The 20090-nt window shown below is 40.9% G+C and overlaps 1 protein-coding gene across 1 annotated transcript in view; it reads right to left on the bottom strand.

Annotated features, from left to right (window-relative positions):
- Nucleotides 1-18961, bottom strand: part of LOC141003410 (multiple PDZ domain protein) — a 48176-nt gene extending 29215 nt beyond the window's left edge. The window contains exons 1-16 of the mRNA XM_073474741.1: nt 18929-18961; nt 14841-14926; nt 13026-13192; nt 9730-9891; nt 8700-8839; nt 8156-8369; nt 7878-8000; nt 7435-7635; nt 6680-6782; nt 6071-6159; nt 4912-5146; nt 2502-2588; nt 2097-2176; nt 1781-1927; nt 884-1054; nt 21-206 (exon numbers count right to left, since the gene is read on the bottom strand). Of these exons, the coding sequence (XP_073330842.1) occupies nt 21-206; nt 884-1054; nt 1781-1927; nt 2097-2176; nt 2502-2588; nt 4912-5146; nt 6071-6159; nt 6680-6782; nt 7435-7635; nt 7878-8000; nt 8156-8369; nt 8700-8839; nt 9730-9891; nt 13026-13192; nt 14841-14856 (2121 nt within the window). The 5' untranslated portion in view covers nt 14857-14926; nt 18929-18961. The remainder of the gene's footprint in view (nt 1-20; nt 207-883; nt 1055-1780; nt 1928-2096; nt 2177-2501; nt 2589-4911; nt 5147-6070; nt 6160-6679; nt 6783-7434; nt 7636-7877; nt 8001-8155; nt 8370-8699; nt 8840-9729; nt 9892-13025; nt 13193-14840; nt 14927-18928) is intronic.
- Nucleotides 18962-20090: the final 1129 nt, after the last annotated feature.

The raw sequence follows: 20090 nt of genomic DNA, 5'->3' as shown, positions 1-20090 counted from the left end.
GTCCGAGGAGGATTTCCCACCTGGTAGTCCAGAATGCTGAATCCCAATCCCCCTTCTCCCTTTTCAAGCTCGATATTCTGGATCTCCAACTCCCACATCGCCAAAGGAGATCCTATCGCCTCCTCTGTCACATTATCCTGTGTCGCTGTTGCTGTGTTCACCTCTGAGTCTTCAGCAACCAGTACGCCGCTCAGGTCTATTTGTTTCTGAGGAGGAAAAACCCAAAATCTCTATGTAACAGTATGCCTTCCTCGCTTTTACTCCCAACCCAGAGGCTGCTTCCCTCCAGTTGTGTTTCTGGCTCGGTTTTCTGGCAGCGGATAAAAGGGGAAAATCTTTGGGATGCTGGGGCCTTATTACATTATCATAGATAAAGCTGGAGAGATGAAATCCCTTTCCCCCAAAGGGAAGCTGCTTTTGATGTCTCATATCTCGAGCAAATGTTGTTGGCTACTGCTGCTGAGGTATTACCAGAATTGGTCTTAATAAACTTTCCGACTCCCCTGCTTATCGCTAAGTCTTAATCCATCGTAAACGTGGAAAGCCAATGGAGCGATTGACAGCCGGGGCTAAGCTAATAACAGTTGATGGGCTATAAAGGAGGAGGAGGAACTAAAGAGTATTGCTCTCCAATCATATTCCCTTGCTTATATGCAGGGGCGGGGAAACATTTTCATGATTCATTACTGCATGTCAAAGAGATGGAGGGAGTCTGACTGTACTTATATGCATCATCTGCTGCAATGCTCTGTAAGTGCTACTGCCCGGCTGTTTTTAGCCTAAAGAAGGAGAAGATGCATTCGAGAAATATTGTATAGCTAAAAATCAAAGAAATCTAGGTAAAATCTGAATATTCTAATGTATAGCAATGCAAATGCAGTACCTTTAATTCAGGTGCTGTGATCAAAGCCTCTGACTCTGGTTGAACTGCATCCATGTCAGTCTGCAGGTGAGGGGCGGGCCTACAGCATGTCATGTATACACACAGTGGAAGCTCCTTCAAGATTCTGACTACTTCCTTGTGGGTCTCACCAATTAGGGATATACCATTGACCTGTGACAGAAAATGTTAAGCAGCGTTACCTGATTTCTTGTGAATTTTCCAGTGAGGTCACGGGAACAAGTTGTAAACTCAATACTGACATATTTTCATGTTATAAAGTTGTGGTGACAAATGTGTTAGCATATCGTTTTTATTTTGAGTCTTGTCTCTGGCCACCTGAAAAGTCCAATATTCACTCTCCCTTTAGCTCTGGTCTGGTCTCCACTAACTCCTGAGGGATCTACCTGGCTCATTACCTGCTAAATGTTCCACTATGTACACCCACTAGTTGTTAACTTTGTCTATTTGCCATTTCAGTGTTTGGCAGGTAACGTACAGTGGGCTTTAAAAGTTGTTCCGCAGAGCAGTAAAGTTTTGGAACATGAAAAAACACAAACTGAGAAAAACTGGGACCGCAGAGTTGGGTTTGTTGGTCGCTCACATGTAGTTAGGACACGGTGTTATACTTAAATTCAATCAGTTCTGGTGGCTGAAATTCAACGTCCTGACACCTAACATACTGTTTTTGCTTTGTGGCTAATCACTGAGGCACTATGATAGACAATCTATGCACATTGAAGTTTGTGTATATATAGTATAGTAGCTTGTCCATGACTGCCCCATAAAACAAAACAAACTTCTAAATACATGTAGGAAGTTGAACCTCTGCAAGTATTAAAGGCAAGATAGGAAATCAAACACACAACGCTGTGGCTAATTAAATATGGGAGCACATACCTCTAGCAGTTCATCTCCACTGAACAGCTTGCCACAGCGACCCACAGGTCCCTCAGGTAGAACAGAGCGGATGTAATGATGCCCACTGTTGGCTTCCAGACTGATGCCCAGGCCACTGTTCTCACTGAACTTCTCCACCTGAGCCACCTGCCATGGAAACAAGGACTCACATCTCAGGAAATATGTGGAATGTATGGCCACGAAAAGAGATTATTATAACGAACACTCTCTTTTGTTCGATGACTCACATCATTCTCCCTGCTACGTATAATGTGATGCATGAGAGAAAGGAATTCCCTTTGAAAAAGAAACTTACAACAACTTCATTACTTGGACCCAGAATTTCTTGCCACTTCTTCATTAGTTCTTCCTCTTCAAAGGGCGTTAGCTTCATCGCTTGAAAAACACATTACAAAGTACTTGTGTCAATATACAAAACAACATAAAAGCCGATTTTTGTTATAAATCATTCACAGCCAGCAACGCAACATACATTTCTAACAATTTGCAAGTTTCTAATGTTTGAAGAAAAAAAACATCAGCACCTATTAGAAATTCTAAAACTACTGCACTATCTGTGAAGCTTCCAACAGCACCCATCAGTCTGCCCTCACAGAGTGTTTTGCCGGTCTGTGTGGTCCTGACAACAATGACCCTTATCTGTCAGATGTGCGCCCAGTATCTCTGCTGGTGTGCTTAAAGAGGAATCCCAGCCTCCTACCATGTTTGTCTTCTGTTAGCTGATCCGTGGCTGGGCTGACATCAGATCCTTCACTCTTTGTCTGGAGCGGCTTTTCATCTGTGGTGACTGTAAACACACAATGAGACGCGCAGTGAGACGGACGGAAGCAGGCAGCGGCACAGACACACGACAGTGTAGGCACATAGCCACTGGAAAAAAAGTCATCTAGTCTCCTCTAACAGCACACACACATGCCAAAAACACAAATAAACATGCTGAATTTATTTGGGAAAGTGTCTTCTTATGTGATGCTCTACTGCTTATTTCCACCAAATAGTTGGAACATACACTTTCACTTTAGAAGACGGATCTATCTCATTTCCCAATTGGTCTGTCTTGACTTCAAATATCTGTTTAATGAACCCAGTACTTTTTTTTACAACTTCATTAATGTTTTTGGAGTTCCACAGGGCACCAAACTAGTCACCCGTGAAATTACTACCCACGCACCCAAGCAAGCCATAGTCTACACTGTAAAACAACAACTTTTAAGTGCTAACATAAAACTAATACTAGCTGGTGTGGTATGCTGAAAAGGAACTCAACAAACCCTAACACTGACTTGACAACAATTTAAGTGAGTAGTTAAATTTCTTTCTATAGTCTCAGCCATTAAATAACCAATTACAACTTTGTACACTAGGAATGTTCTTAATGACTAATTTCCCAGACAACTTAACTGGAATAGTGTAAAGTAAAGGAAGAAAATACTTAAAAAAGCCCAAATTAAGCACAATTTAATCAATAAGGTTAAAGGGGAAATATGTATGAATTTAAGTATAAAACATTCAAAATCTAACTAAAATTATCAACAGAATGTGATGACATATCAGTTTTGAAGTTATGTCAAAGACGGCTATGCATTGTGTTGCAGAGATATCTAATGAAGTTAACACGCTAACCAGCTAGCTCCGGGCATAAGAAACCTCTTTCTCCCAGTGGTCCAAAGCTCCTGTGCTAGTGGTGTAAACACCAACACTCCCCCAGAAGTTAGCTGCATGGCTAACTGAGCTAACACTGTAACAACAGCTACAGTCATGGCTGTATAACATCTTAGACACAACTGTTAACCTATTTTTCTTTTCTTTTTTTGCAGGCTTTTTATAAAAAGTTTTAACATTTAAGTTCTAATTATGTAATTTGCTATATCTAAGTGTGTATATTAATACAATAACAATATGTTTGACTAACTAGTATTTCTGGTGCCGACAAGCGAGGAAGGAAAGCAACATTTCATCGACTAATGGCGCACAGCCCATGGAGATACACAGATGTGGACTCTTTCCTCTTCATTTATTATCTGTAATTGTTTTGTTTCTGACAGATTTTAAAGCAACCAAGAAAAAAACTGGCCTCCTCTGTCTGCCTACCGCTAGTTTTTTTCTGCAGGTTTCTGGGCTATAACTTCCCGTTGCCAAATCGAATCACTTTCAAGCTCCATCTATCACTATTGACAACTCATGCAAGTTGCTTTTCTTGCTTTTGCAATAGCCCAGAGGTCCTGTCAGTACAGCTGGAGACTAGAATCTTTCTGTTTGCTCTCAGTTTATCTTGTTTGATGCGGTGTCATTTATGATGTTGAATAATAAAAATGACAACAGTTATTTAAAAACAGAGAGTACATCACAGGTACAAGCACATGCGTGCAGGCCTTAGCTGTAACTCAGATGTCAGTTTCTTAGTTGTGTGGATGTCCTGTCAAATGTTGGGCATCACAGGCTGATTCACTACTGAATATAATTCAGGGTCTAAACAACATGATGGAAAGCTCTGGGTAATTTCCATAGTGTGGTGGTTGGGTCAGGCCAGGCAGTGCATGATTCAAGCAGTGCAATATAATAATCGACAAAAAGGGTAGTGCTTTACAGAAATTGTGCGTAACTTTATTTACATGTCTGAGAAAATATTTTGTGGCCTTTGTCAGTGATTATTAATAATGAGTGCATTTTCTCTCTTATTAGGGAAAGATGGCCAGTAATGTGGGCGTATGTGATATTTTTTAACAGGCAAAAAAGTAATTAATTTTTCAATAAGTGTAAAGTGTTTGCAAAAAATGTAACAAATAAATCCTTCTCTAGCAGAATACACCTATTAGATATGTAATAGAGGGCCACCTTTCTCATTCTCAGTGTATCATGATGTCCATATTTGGACTGTATTTGAGTATAACTCAAGTTAGTAGTTTTCTTATGCAGCTGGATAAAGTTCTTGTTCTGTATTTTAAATATAGTAATAACAGCTAAATTTCCATTTGGAATCACTTGTCACTGCATTAAGAAAACTCCTGTCTGAGTCACATTTACACATCAAATGACACCTTTTTTGACAGTAACAAGGAATGTGTTTTTGTCTATCCTCATTAAAATTCCTCTCACTTTATTCCTCCTACCTTGAGCAGCTTCCTCAGCCTTCTTCCTCTCCAGCTCTAGCTCCCTCATGACGGTGGTGGTGGTGGGGATAGTGGTGTAAGGGGGCAGGACGGTGACACTGGGGGCCACGGCGGGGGGGATCTCGTCAGGCTTGAAGCCCCGCCGGATCAGCTTAAGGTGGACTGTCTGGCCTGTGTGTCTGAGCACCTCCACTGCCTGTTGATTGGTGTATCCCTGGATGTTAACACCATCGACCTGCAGAGGGCGATCATTTGTGAGTCCATGGATTAAACAAGGGACACTGTGTGCTGAATTGCCATCTGTATTCTTGTTTGACAGAGGTGAAATGAGATAGGATCGGTCAAAATGATTCAAAACACAAGCAGGCATAGAAAGAGAGTGCTGCACATGAGTATTACAATATATTTAAAGCACTGACTTTATTTGTTTGGATCATTTCGGACAGGTAAACACTGCATGAGTTTTAACTCACAGCCAATTAAGTGTTTTATTAAGCTCTTAAGTTGGGTCCCAAAGCACATCATCATTTACACTCGAGCTCAATCAAGCACACACAAGCTAACACACACACACACACACACACACCAACACAACAGAACAAAACAAGAGTTTGTGAGGACCTTAGAAAACAGAGGGCAGCATTAACTGTTGTGATACGTGTTAAATGTTACGTGAATCCAATTTAAGGACTTTTTGATGAATTTCCAGGCCAATTTCCTTCAGATTCAAGGACCAACACATAGAATGTTTATAATGAGAACTAGCAGGCTTCACAGAAGAAATAGACATTTCCATTCTTGCACAAAAAAACTTAAAATATCTTGTGTCTATTTATGTCTGTTTCCAAAACCGTTCAAGGGCTGATTTTTTTGTCTCCAAACTTTTAAGAATCCCCGAAAAACCTGTTCAAATGATGCACGAAATTACACACAGTTTTACTTTGGTGTTAATGTCCTGCAGTGATGAAACTAAAAACTTAATGAACTATCAGTTAATTGTGAGTTATTCATTATTCATGATAATTTCCCTCCATTGACTAAATGAGTAAATGCGATCATTATAACAGATTATATAAAACATTTGCTGCATATTTTACCTCATGCCACTGAAGACTGAGAAAACAGTAATAGCGAGGAAGAGCATAATTTGGGTACTTACAGCTATTATCTGGTCTCCAACATGAACACGGCCATCTTGATCTACAGCACTGTCTTTTGTTATGCTCTTAACAAAAATGCCAGAGGGTTCTGAGGAGTGAGTGAAAAGTGGGAAAAAAAAGATTAAAGAGATAAGGAACATATGAATCATAAGACCCAAGGAGAGGAGCAACGGATGTTTCAGTTTGATGTTAAAATTCTACATTAATCGGCATATTTCATATCACAAATATCATAAACTACGATGGAATGAACCCAGTGCACTTAATAAAAAATGGAGAGTACTTTTTCTCAAAGGTAATTCAATATTCAGTGAAATTTAAAGGTGCAATATGTAAGAATTTTTGTTCAAAACATTCAAACATTAACTAAAATCATATACAGAATGTGAGGAAATAACAGTTTAGATGTTGAGTGCTCCGAGCTAACTTTGTCCGTCCACCATTTGGTGTTCTAACAGGTTTCGTTTTACATATTTCATTCATGGTTTATAGCCTAGGAAAATATGAATCATGGCAACTTAAATGTATGTTTAGTCAAACATAAATATGATACACACACACACACACACACACACATTTAAATGTTCTTCTATTCTGTCATTGCTTACCTGAATTCTTATCTCCAACATAGCCAGCAATAGTGATTCCCAGTCCCTGGGTGTTCTTGGTAAGGCTCACATCAAATGCGTCAGCCTCCTCTTCCTCATAGTCCTGTGGACAGATTAACATGAATCAAAGGTAAACATCAACCAAATACGAGTAAAGGATTATTCTTTTGACAACAGTAGAAAGGCAGGTAGAACGTAATGGCACTTAACATGGTCACCAAGAAAACATTTTCATCGTTGATAATGAGCACTCTAAACCAGGCAGCAATAAAAAAAAAACACAGGTAATTTGCACAATCAACAGGATATGTTCGTCATTCATATGAGTCACATATATTCATTCATGCCTAAACGGGGCTGAGTGTCGAAAATAACCATGGAATTGTTGTTTGTAAGTGCTGTTTCTGAGAAAATACAGCTATATGTGCTCTCCAAAGTGTGAGTCACAGGTGAGTCAACCTGCTATTGTCTTTAATTCCATTTATCCTGGCCTGTCAAGACTATAGGAGGATACAATTGGAGATGAGGAGCTGAACTTTAGATCTGAAGTGTTTTGATAAAGGTGTAAAACTCTGAGCGTGTGTTGTAAATGGTAATCAATTATCATCTTGATGATTTGCTATAGAGAGACTACTTTCTTATGATGACGCTCCAAATCATGAAATGAATTTTAATGTATTACATTTCCTTATTGTTAGAATATATATCAAATTTCTGTCAAAGTTGTAATTTAGAGTGAAACAGCGCCATCTCACCTGGTGTTCATTGACAGTAGGCAGCACCACAGGCATGATAGCTGAGACGGAGGGGGTCTCATCCACAGGACCCCTGGTGACCACCAGCTTCACCCTGTTCCCACACTGCCTGAGGACCTGGGCCACCTGTTCACTGCCCATGCCGTACAGATCAGTCTCTCCGATTCTTAGTATATGGTCCCCACTGCGCAGGCGGCCATCCTGTGGTGAAAAAAGTCTGTTTAGCTTCAGCAGAAATCAAACCCATAATGACACTATTGGTAACAAACAAAAGACAGAGTGACAGTTAATTCTGTGCTTGTCTGCAATGAACTCATTCTCATTATACCTAACTGACAGGAGTCCTCTCTCAAAGTGTCATAAAATAAGCTTTTTTATGATAATCACTGTATAAACAATGCTAAACTCTTTGAAAGCCAATTCCAAAAGAAAGCAGACATTACCTGATCAGCTATGCCTCCAGGAAGGATGGTTTTCACAATAACCCCAGTGGTCTTTCCACCCACAATACCGAAGCCGAGACCAGTGCCATCGTTGACCAGCTCAATTGTCTCCACATGCTGCCACTAAGCATGGTTAAAGAATAAATCAACTTTAGAACAAAAACAGTTTTATTTATACAGCCATAAACTTAAGAGAATTCAAAAAGCTTCATAATGCAGATGGTGTTTTATTGTTCTGCGCTTTCATTCATGATGTTAGTGTGAGAATGTTTCTATACCGCGCTGGAGTTGGCTGACAGTGTACTTGCAGCAGAGGGCGTGCGGGACACGACAGGACTGGGCAGGTGAGGGATTGGTCCTCTTGCCACCGTGAGCTGCACCCTCTCTGACGCACTCTGCAGGATGCCTATAGCCTGCTGGTGGGTCACCGTCTGGTCCAGGGGCTGGCCATTGATGGCTAAGATCTGATCAGCTTCTTTGAGCTTCCCGTCACTGATGGAGAAGTAAGCAACGATTGTCATCGTGATGTCAAATGGCTTCAGGACCTAACTAAGTCTGCATGTGATCAAGTTATTATTGTCGCTTGTTTCCTCATTTCACACATAGTATGTAAAATACTTATTCACTGTTTAACTTTGACATTTGTTTTTACATTTTTTGCCAGATTTTGTCAAATTTCTCTGTTAAATTCAAATGCGGCAATCTGCCAAATGTTATAAAACTTTCTGGTATGTCGACTTTGTTGTGATTAGATTTTAATCAGTCTCGAAGTCTCATTATTCTCATTGCTCTTTGAATGATGGTGTGTTGATTCTTAGATACCTGTGAGCCACGCTTCCCGGTTGAATTTCCTGGATGAAGATGCCGAGCTCTCCGCGGTTCTCGCTCTTTAGGCCCACCACGCTGAAGCCGAGACCTCCTGAAGTCGGCTTCTCCAGCTCTGCGTGGGTCACGATGCGCCCCTGGATCATACACATATATGCAGGTGTTTAACAAAGGAGATTACATCATAAAGTGTCCAATAAGGTGTTGGACCACCACATGCCGCAAGAACTGGAGAGATGGAATGCCAATCTTTCAAAAGATATTCCTTTATTTGGTGTTTTGATGATGGTGGTGAAGAGCACTGTCTGATGCATGAGCATCACGTTCATCAAAATTTTTGCGACCACATTTGCTGATGTCTTGATCATAGATCTAAATGCAGACGTCACTGTAGACACCGTTCCTATTAAAACACTAGTTGGCTGAGCAGTCTTTGTGACTGCAGCTCCTGCCATCCTTGCCCCTACAATGAACCCTCTTTCGAAGTCACTTAAATCTTTTCTTCTTCCTGCTTGATCCAACATCAGAGTCAACTAGGCCTGCTCAGCATTTATCCGCAGACAGAGCATGACTAGATGGAGTGAACCTGTATGGAAGTTTTTATGCAACTTGCTATGTTTCTCCACTCACTTATTCAGGTTTGTTTAATTTGTCACCCGTCTATATATATATATATATACACTGTTGCTCTGTGCTAATTCACTATTGCATCAAAGCCACAGGCTGCCTTTAGAAGTCTATTTGAAGTGCCTCAAGAGAAAAGAACGCAGCGTGCAGTCTGCGATTCCCGTCTTAGACTATCTTTGAATATTTGGTTTGAGTTAAAAGAGAACAATTCAAGGCGATCTACCTGTTTACAGACGAGGTGCTGGTAAGATGATTTTTGTGAGTATGTTTAAGTAAACAAAAAATGTGAAAAGATATCTACTGGGAATGTCACTATTTTAACTATGTTACAACACTGACATTGAACTCAAGCAGCATACAAACAGCACAATGACTGCCTTGATTTTGACTTAGACTTTACCTGTGCCATGGAGTGAATAATGTGATCAAATTCTTCAGATGATGTCTTGCCATTGACCTGTGTAGCAGCTGATGTGTCTGAGTAGGAAACATGGCCGCCATTGGGCTTGACTGCATTGACTTGTTCGCCAGCGTCACTCCCACGTGGCACCGGGACACTCCCCTGGAAAAATAAAGTAATGTACATGACAAGTTTTATTCTGGTATGCATTTTCACTTAAACACATGGGTAAAACAACACTTGGTTGGAGGAACCCACTGATCAGATCAAACAAAAAACTATTGAACTAAAAGTTGTGTTGTTGTCTACAAAACAGCTTTGAACTTCTACAAAATGCTCCCACAGAGAACAGCAATTACTGGCGCTAATCCAACCAAAAACAATTAAAAACTGGAACAAAAAAACATCATGACATATTCCAACTGTGAACGTAAAAACATTTATCAAATTTAATTTTAGTCACCAAAACCCTGAAGTCTGGGTGTCTGAAACCCTTGGGATGCCAGATAGTTTGTTATCCCACCATGATTAGCTGGATCTATGGCAGCCTAATCCTTCAGGAGATAATGGCTCTTAGCTGATGTTCCAACAATCATGAGGCTCCAAATACTATATTTCTATCATGGTGGGGGAAAAGCATCACTGGCCATCTGGATGCCTTAATATGCTTGGGTTTTAATTACTGCAATGACTTTACTTGTGTGACAGATGAATTACATGAAAGCGACAACTACATAAAACAGTGTTTTCCCGATTTCATTAGCCAAAGGGCATAATGTTTACGACCATCTGAATTGAATTCAAAAGGACGGACATAATACACAGCAATAATTTCATAAACACTCCATTTGGCATATGGCATTGCCAAGTTAAGCTGTCCTTGTGAACTAGGAAGTTGACTGCACAACTTTCCGAGCCCAGGAAACATGTACTGTAAATTATGCCTCCTTTGTACACAGTCCCAGATTAGTCCAGAGAAACAAAACTCCATTGGACAGTACACATTAGTGCCGCACACAGCAAACAAAACCCTATGGGCCAGGCTAAGTTAGCGTAGCATGCTGCTAAGTTGCTGTCCTCATGCATGAGCTTTGTTAGCTGGGGCCTGGCTAAGAGGATTAAAGTTCCAGTCTGGTTCTTGCACATTTAAGAAATTGTTTCTGCCCCACTTCACACAGCGGCCTCTTTCTCATTGGAGAGCAGGGCCTTGTCGCCATAGCTACGTGGGCCCGCGCAAGGCCTAACTAGCAGAGCCAGAAGAAGGACAGTGTGTGTGTTTATGTGTCCGGCTTTTGTCTCACAACAAAACATCAAAACGCACTGTCTCTCCAAATTGGGTCTGCTTAAGGGGGGCAAACAAGTGCAGTTGGGTTTGGAAGCTCTATAAAAAACATAACACAGACTTGTTGCAGTTTGTGAAATGCGTGTATTTACTATTGTTACAACGTGGAATGGGTCCACTTTAAGATCCGAGAGGGACTTTACGATGAATGGCTGCCTGATAAATTTTGCTTAGTAAAACAAACGCACATGCGTCAGCAGACACACACACACATAGGAATGTACCTCTTTTGAAATAAGCTAAATCGCCAGAACACAAAAATGCCAGCAGGGCTTTTATAATCTAAATTCCACAAGGGGTAAAAAAGCTCGAGCATCCCTGCCTCCCACTGCATAGCTCACATATTTTCGTCTCTATTTCTCAAATGCTTGCCCTGGCCCCTTTCCACTGCGACTTAAGAGCTCTTTTCCTTTCCACTCAGATGTTCAATTCTCAACGGAGGGAATCAGCTTGAAAAAGGGTTCCTGACTTAGACCAACTATCTCTGCTCATGTAGCCATATTATATCTGGCTCGTGTGAACCCTGACAGCAATTTGGCCATAGCAGCAACACTATTGGGGATGGGGATTGAGACAGGGGTGGGGGCGTGTGTCCTGACACGAGCCAAAAGCAGAATCCGTGAGGTCACTCAGGGAACTGTGGTGATAAAGGCAGTAGTGGAGAGAATGGATATGGAAAGTATTCTAACTTGACATACAGGTAATGCAGAAGTTTCAATTTAGCCTTCTTCTGCGTGATGTTGTGATTATAATGACAGAAAGACAACATTTTACAACAATACCTACATGCCCATATGTTCATCAAAGACATTAGTGCTCGCTGCAGTTGTTTCGCTTGTCCATACCAGCTGTTAAGAGCTCCCTTCCTCATTTAATTCGACAGTCCTCTTTATGTGCAAAAATGCATTCTAATGTTCAGCCAAAGCCAATACAAGCTTTCAGCAGTATGAGTTAGTCTAATTAAGTGGGTATCTTCCCGGGGTCACAGTCTTTGTAGTGCGAAATTCCCCCAGTATGAACAGAAGGAATGATTACAGCAACAATTCCTATTTCAGTGTACATATGGGCATGCTGGTATCAGCGTAAGATAAACTTGGGTCTGGGTGATGCCTGAAGGCTAGTTAAGGTCTCAACTAGGGCTGCAACCAATGATAATTTTCATTGTTGATTAATCTTTCCATTATTTTTCAGATTAAAGATGCAGTATGTAAGAATTAAGTTGAAAACGTTCAAAATTTAAATAAATTAGCAATAGAATACATTGTAGAAATACAATTTTGACTTGTCGTACCTGTACTGTGTTGCAGAGATATCTACTGAAGTTAGCTTGTTAAGCACCTAGCCCTGCCCCATCCCGGTCCAAAGCTCCAATACTGGCGATGTAAACACCAACACTCCCCCGGTGCCCCGAGCTCCCAGTTCTGACTACTAGTTGCTCAGCTAACTGATCTGTTTACGCAAACTAGCTAACGGCAGCAGTTAGCGGTTACTCTGGTGATATGCTGCCCCTCGGATGTTTTGAGTCTGAATTCGATAGGTGGCCAGTTCTTACATATTGCTTTAACTCATTAGTTTTTTGGTCTATGAAATGTCAAAAAATTGTGAAAAATGTTACTTACTTACTGTCATTAAGGAGGAAAGAAACCAGAACTACTCTATTACTTCTGCACTAAAACACAATATGAAGCAACCACCGTGCTGTTTACGCTCATACACAAATAATGCATGACCATAACCTTGTGATCGCTTCATGACCTCTCATGGTGCCCGAGCACTGTGCAAGCCCTTCATCACTCATTTGCATGAAGCATTGTAATTCTAAATTAACATGTTCATAGACTATCAGGCCCAATTAGACTTCCAATAATGAGTGCTGCGTTGAGTACATGTAAATTAAAACAAACTCTTTAAATAATTGTTTAACAATGACTTAAAGTGGATACCGTGAGTTTACCTGGTCTCTGAGATGCTGGACGGACTTCTGCAAGGCCAGGATCTGGTGGAAGAGGGGACTCTGGAGCACCGATTTGAGCAGGCTGAGCTTCTCCTCGGTGGGCACCTCCCCCCGCTCCTTCAGTTTGGCCTGGAGACGCTCCACCGCCTGCAAGGCACGCTGTGTATCTGCAAGCCGTCGCATATTTCATTGACAGCGCCGGCCAGAGGAGGAGGAGGAGAGGCATGTGGGAGAGATAGAGGGTGGAGAGAGGTGATGAGGACAGAGGCTTTATCAGCGCATGGGGAGATATAGTGAGACTGGGAGGGGTGTTCTGATGTGGCCCCATTTAAGCAATGAAATATGCCTTTTAAAAACATACAATATTCTCTAGCCAGTTGGCTATTGACTATTAGTTGGCTTTAACTTCCTCCATATGTCCAACAGTGACGTGTAAATAAAGCACTGGGGAAGGATGGAGAGGGCCACACATCGAAACCTGTAGGCTTAGTGAAAGCTGACTGGTGCTCAACAGACCTTACTATATCGAAATCACGTAGAATCAGCTTTTGCACCCAAAGAAAAAAACTCAATTTTCAACATACTGTTTGAATGCGGAATAGCAATGTTTCCTTTTCTGCCTTTAGGGTCAATGGTGGGTTGCACAGGAGCATAGAACGGGGGTATCGGGAGGAAAAGATAAAGGAAGACGGCCCTCCACAGTTTGCTTGCTGGACCCTGCATAAGCCCTACAATCGAGCAGCTCCAGAGTGGCTTGTTAGTGAGGATGGGCCAGCCCAACGTCATCTGGACAAAAATGAAGCAATTTCCGAGGCTCACCAACTGTGACTAACACCTAATAGGGCGTGCACAAGGTCCAAAGCACTTTTTTGCACTTAGACGCTTTGTTGTTTGAACAAAGGTTGTAAACAAGCCAATAACGCTGGAGCCTCGGTGGATTTTTTTTTTCCTGTTCGCCACTCATCCTACGCAGGTAAGTGTATCATTTTCAGTGCCCTCGCCTCAGTGTGCATAATGAGGAGTCCCGCCAGAGTGGTGCGTGTATGTGCGTCTGTCTGTTGCCGTTTGTGTGTGTTGCTTGGGCAGACGATTAAAATAGTCAAAAGTGCAGTACTAGTTTGATTCCATTGAAAATGAATCACATTTGATGTTGAAGTCTGTACTCCCAAATTCAATATGGAGGTCAAATTGGAATTATTTAAGCCTCACTTCTCATTGGCACCGGCATGTTACGGTTGATAGTACATAAGTACACGGTCAACATGCCAGTCTTGAGAGTGACCACAGATTGCGGCCTTAAAGAAAGAAGCAGGCAGCCCCAATTTGGCTACATGCTTGACAGTTGGACAAATAAATCTCTATGGGGACAAACAAACAATCAAGTATATGGCAACATTATCAGATATGGCAACATTGGCAGTCCGCGAGCCTTGAACTAAATCCAGGGCCTCTTACACTGGTTGAGAAACTCACAGCGGGAGCCAAATACGAATGCAGTGCCAGCAAAGACGGTCACCCGACTGACTAGACCAAACCCCTTTGCAAAAAATGCTCATTTTAGAAATGATGATCAAAAAAATAAAAACAGGCAATATTTCTTGTTTTGTCTTGTTTATTATGGTAGTATTGAATCGTAATTAAACCGACTATTTGATATCGCAGCCACTAAAGCTTGGCCGGTTAAATTAGTGACCAAGGAAGGACAGAAAAGAACAATTGATTGATACAGTGGATACACAGCCACACAACACAAAGACAACAGAATGATTCAATCACTTGCATCTGGTTGCCATAAAATAATAAAAGATTACTTACCCATTGTTTCTATCATTTTAACAACTCCAGGTGAATCTGATTTCTCCCCATTAACAGCTATTCCAAACTCTTCCCTTTTTCAAGGCCTGCAGAGAACAACATCACGTGTTATGTCTTTCACTTGACAAACAGAGGACTGAATATCAGGGCACACATATTTTTTAAACTTCCACAATCTATGCAAACAGAAAGTAAGAGCTGGAAAGGCTCTTTCTCCACTCTCTTTTTCAAAAGGTCAACATGAAAGGGAAAATGGATTTATTTCCCTTCAGTTGGGGGGCCATATTTATCTCTTAAGAATGCTTCACCATAACATCAGAGAGTAACCATTGTGCTGAAGAACTGTAGGCTATTTACTCAGTCCCTAGTGCAATTGTGCAGTGTGTCAGTTTGAGCACACATATACTGGAAGTTGTTAGTAGGGATGCTCCGATCAGGGTTTTTTGCCCCCGATACGAGTCCGAGTCCTTTGATTTTTGAGTATCTGCCGATACCGAGTCCCGATCCGATACTCTTATAATACATTTAAAAAATTAAAAAGATCGAAGAAAACTATCCAAGGTGTCCCTTATTTTTTATTATATTTTACCACCCCTCGATATCCCAAATTTACATATCTGACAGTTTGCAACTGCATCGTTCTCGTCACTCACTTTAAAATACTTCCACACAGCAGACATGGTGCGCCACAACTCGCCACTCCGCTTCAAAACAAACTGGCGTGCTGGTCTTCTGCGCATGCGCATGTCGTAAACGGTGGTAGTAAATACTCATTTTATTTTTTTTATTTTGAATCACCAATAGCCCATATATCAACAATCTAATACAAATAATGACTAAATAAATATATATAAAACCGATCTCTGATCGGGTCGTAACGTCCGAGTCCCGATCGAGTCTTCAGTGGCGTGATCGGCCCCGATTTCCGAGTCACGTGATCGGATCGGTACAACCCTAGTTGTTAGGGCCCTTATATTTGACTAATGTTTTTAATGATGGATTAACACCTGGTGATTCACATGTCTGGGACTCAAGCTGGGGGGAAAAATCAATTCTTAAAGTGAAACTCTCGCCAAAATGCAACCTAGGCTTTTTTTGTGAATGTGTTTGAGTCAAACCTTCATGTAAAAGCATAATTACGACGAAAAAGCCACTTTTAATGATGGTGAAACGTAAGGGATGTAAACATGTGAGTCCTGTTTACTTTCTAAGAAAGGCTATGTCTGAGTTTTGCTGAGGATGGCTGAGCAAAGATAATGCAAGTAAATATGTTGTCATGTGTCATATGTTTAGTACCTCCCAAAAGAGGTTGTGTTTTTGCCCGTGTCCGTTAGTTGGTTGGTTGGTTGGTTGGTTGGTTTGTCACCAGGATTACACAAAAGCTACTTAACGGGTTTCCACAAAACCTGGATGAATAATGCGTCTCAGCCCAGAATAGACCCCTTTAACATTTGGTGCAGATCCAGATAAAGGGACGTATCCAATAATTTTTTCTCACTTTCTTTAACATTGCAATATAGGGTGTTTTCGACAAGTTTTTTTAGGGCACACTGCGTCACTCTTGATAAAAAAACATCTGGTATAACAAGGTGGCTGGTATCTATCAGTGAGAACATTTTCATGCAGATAGTAATAGAAATCCAGATTTAGCAGATTTAAATGTGTTATTTGGATTAGGCTTGATTGACTTAAAGGGGACTGTTGGGCCTTGCCGCAGGTATGCACTCTACGGAGTGCCAGTCTAGTTTCAATAATGAATCATCACAAATGCGCTGTTTTAGTAAATAATGACACAGTGAGAGAAAACAAAAAATCTGGACGAATCAAACATTTTGATGCATCAAAACGCATTGATGATTGTTTTATAATTAAACCATAGCCTCTGAATTAGAGCCAAATCGTAAGGTGTCTAGAGATTCTCACCCTTCCTGGGACTCCACTACACTTTGTCAGCATGACAGCCAGCATTAAATATGATTATCCATTTTACTCCAATGAGATAAATATAGCCACATTTCTTCATGAAACAACATTCTGATGACTAATAATCACATTCAGTCTTAGCAGTCATTTTGAAACTGGCAACACCCTGCTTACATTAGAACAGATATTTTTATCATGTATTTATCTGCCAGTTATTTTCTCGATAGTTTTAATTAATGACTTTTGCCTATAAATGTCAGAAAATAGTTTAAAAAAGGCCTGAAATTTCCCACAGCCAAAGTTATCTCTTGCGAAAGCATGTGCTGTTGGACGAACCAACCAATACCCAAAGATAGTCGGTCTATTAATATAGCAAATCCTCTTGTTTGAGAACTTGAACTGAGACGATTGATCAGTTATCGAAATAGTTTGATTTTTGTGCATAGACTTATTTTTCTCACAGTTTACATGGGCTCCTCAGCTAAAAAGATATATTAAGATATACTGAAATTCCTCATTCTTTCATGACCTACTGTAAAGCTAAATACATCCTTTTATAAAATCTTTCACAATCAACATCTTGCCATCCAACAAACATGTGGTACATGTTTGTCACAGGCTGCTTGAACCACAAAAAACAAACTATTTGGGGGGGAAAAAATCCTACTGTGTAAGCAGCCAGTGAACGCCTTGACACGTCTCTATTTAAAAACCTAATGACAACATGTGAACATATGGTTATGTCTCGTATATCTGACTAATGCGGTTGATTAATGGCGTGATGGCTGTCAGCTCCCATCTCAGGAACGTCATACTTGACTTTAGAAGTGGCTTTGTTACGAGCATGACACGACTCAGGGAGACATTACACGATTAAAGGAGATTGGTGGGATAATTAAAAGCCCTATATAGACTCTTAGAATAGCTACAGTGCATGTGAGGGAGGATCACCACAGCACTGGTTTGTTTACATTCATTTAATTTGCTTCCTCCACTATGTGTTTTACAACTTTTTAATAAGCTTTCTAATACAGTATGTGGCTGTTGTGCTTTTTATTTTTTTATCTTATACTTGAAAATGATTATTTTTAATTAAACTTACTTTTAAGTAGGTCTGACTGTCTGTGGCCTACTAATGAACAACTGCAGGAAAAGATATTAGCTCTGCATAAATCTATTTAGGCTTTCTTTACTACTTCATTACTGCAAATGGAGCCCCTTTACATGTATGACCACCTAAACAATTCAAACAATTATATACTTTTCAGATTTAATAAATATACAGTTAAATAATATTCCAATACAGTAGACAGTTAGTTTGCCTTGTTTTCTTATGATATCACTGTAATGTGGCTATAATGACATAGGCTATTATAGGTGCTGCTTTCAGGGACTCCCAAATGTATTGGAGATATGTAGACCCTACTTTTACTCACAATGTTGCACATATCTAGTGGCTTGTAATGATTCATTGAAGGCCCGAGGAACTCATTAGCTACAGTTACACTTCAACCCATAACGTGGGACCTTTAAAGCTGCCATTTGCCTTCGAAATTAAATAAAAATCAGGGCTTTTTCCGTGACCACAATTAGCTAATAACGACAGGTTGTCATTTTGCCGTGCAGCTGAAAATATGAGCAAAATGTCGGTCAGGCAGCCCACGTCTCCGTTTGACATTTATTTGCGCATCTTAATAAAGCGCTGCCTAAAACAGGTAAGTGTGAATTGTTGGTAATAATGTCATGGTTTGCTTGTATTTTGAATATAGTAGTCGTCAAGGCACTTGGGACAATCCGCTTTTCTCAACTCCTCCTCCTCCTCCTTCCCCATCTCATCCATGGAGCAGGAAAGCAACAGGCTTCCGACAAGGAGGCGGTGAAGAAGTTAGCTTGAGTCGCTTGTTTTGAGCAAAAACAGTACAGGCTATTTACAGCACAGATAAAACACTTTAAACTTTAAAAAAAGAAGAAACGCTAAAGGCCATTTAAATCCCGTCTTTCTCGCTTAGTGACCCACAGCGACAACAGGCGTCTCATTAAGCGATAACGTAGCGAACAAAGGCGACTCTTCCCCCCCAAAAGACAAAGCTGAAGTTAAAAGCACATCTCTAAATCCTCGCTAACGCTTTTCCTCGAGTGTAACTTGTCAGAAAAATGCCACTTACATGAGTGAGGAGCCCTTTACGTCCCCGGCGGCCAGTATCCGAGCCTATCCTGTGTTGTCCTGCGGCTAACGGCGCACTGACTGGGGCTTAAAGATGGGGCGTAGCGTAACCCGATCCTCTGTGGACATTTTCAGCGACAGCGGCACCGAGAGTCGAGCCGGGGCTGAAGCGCCGCTTGCTGGTTGCCCTCACACCAAGGCCTGACATGTCAGGCCAGGCTCCCTGAGATGAAGTGCTGACACTCGACAGTGTGTTATTTCAGTGCCAAGAGCAAAGGTCCACGTTAAACATTGAGGGGGGAGAATATGAATGGTTCCTGTCCCTGTGTGTGAGCTACAGGTGCCTCCTTGTAAAAAGTGGATTAACTGTGCTGCACCCATGTCAGCACCTGTGATGGGATGTAACTAATAAAACATTTGGGCCTACTCAAATACTGTAATCAAGTACAAACTTGAGGTATTTTTACTTGAGTATTTATACCTCCACCCCACTACATTTTGGAGGCAAATATTGTACTTTTTACTTATTACATTTATGTTAAACTTTAGTTACTGGTCTTTATTTAATATCAGATACTTTGGGACTTTTACTCATGCAGCCTACTATTCGCATGGGGGACTTTCACTTCTACCAAAGTAATATTTTAACATGATTTCTTTACTTTTTTTTAATGCTTTTTACAGACTCATCATAAATCTCAGCATCTTTACCTTTCTAACTAATGTGTCCCTGGGTACTTAATTTTTAAAGGCCCAGTTTAAGCATTAGCAGGATATTGCAGAAATGAAGAAATAAAATTAAATAAATATTTTTTGCCTATCAGCAAGGCTGACGGTTCACCAATCGGGCAACGGCCCCATGGCCTCATAGACCATGCTGGGGCCAGTGGTGAACTCTTAGCTGCAGGGGTGAAAGAAATATAAAGGGCACCGGCTGCATGCAGTCGGGCATCAGGAGAAAGTCCTGATGCATTCATGGCGGAACAGTAACAAACCTTTTTGAGCATCCTTGAGGGCCCATTTTTCCTCTTTGTAAATTGTTTGTTTTTTCTCAAATTGAGAAGCAAAATAAATCTTCAACACCAAACCTGTCAAACAACTGCAGTGAAGGCAAAAACAGTATGTTAGATAGAACTATGTTAATATCTTGATCAGCATTACAG

This window comes from Pagrus major, chromosome 10 (genome assembly GCF_040436345.1).
Source record: "Pagrus major chromosome 10, Pma_NU_1.0".
Lineage (NCBI taxonomy): Eukaryota > Metazoa > Chordata > Actinopteri > Spariformes > Sparidae > Pagrus > Pagrus major.
Note: the sequence above shows the minus strand (reverse complement) of the source record. Positions and strands in the feature narration are given on the sequence as shown.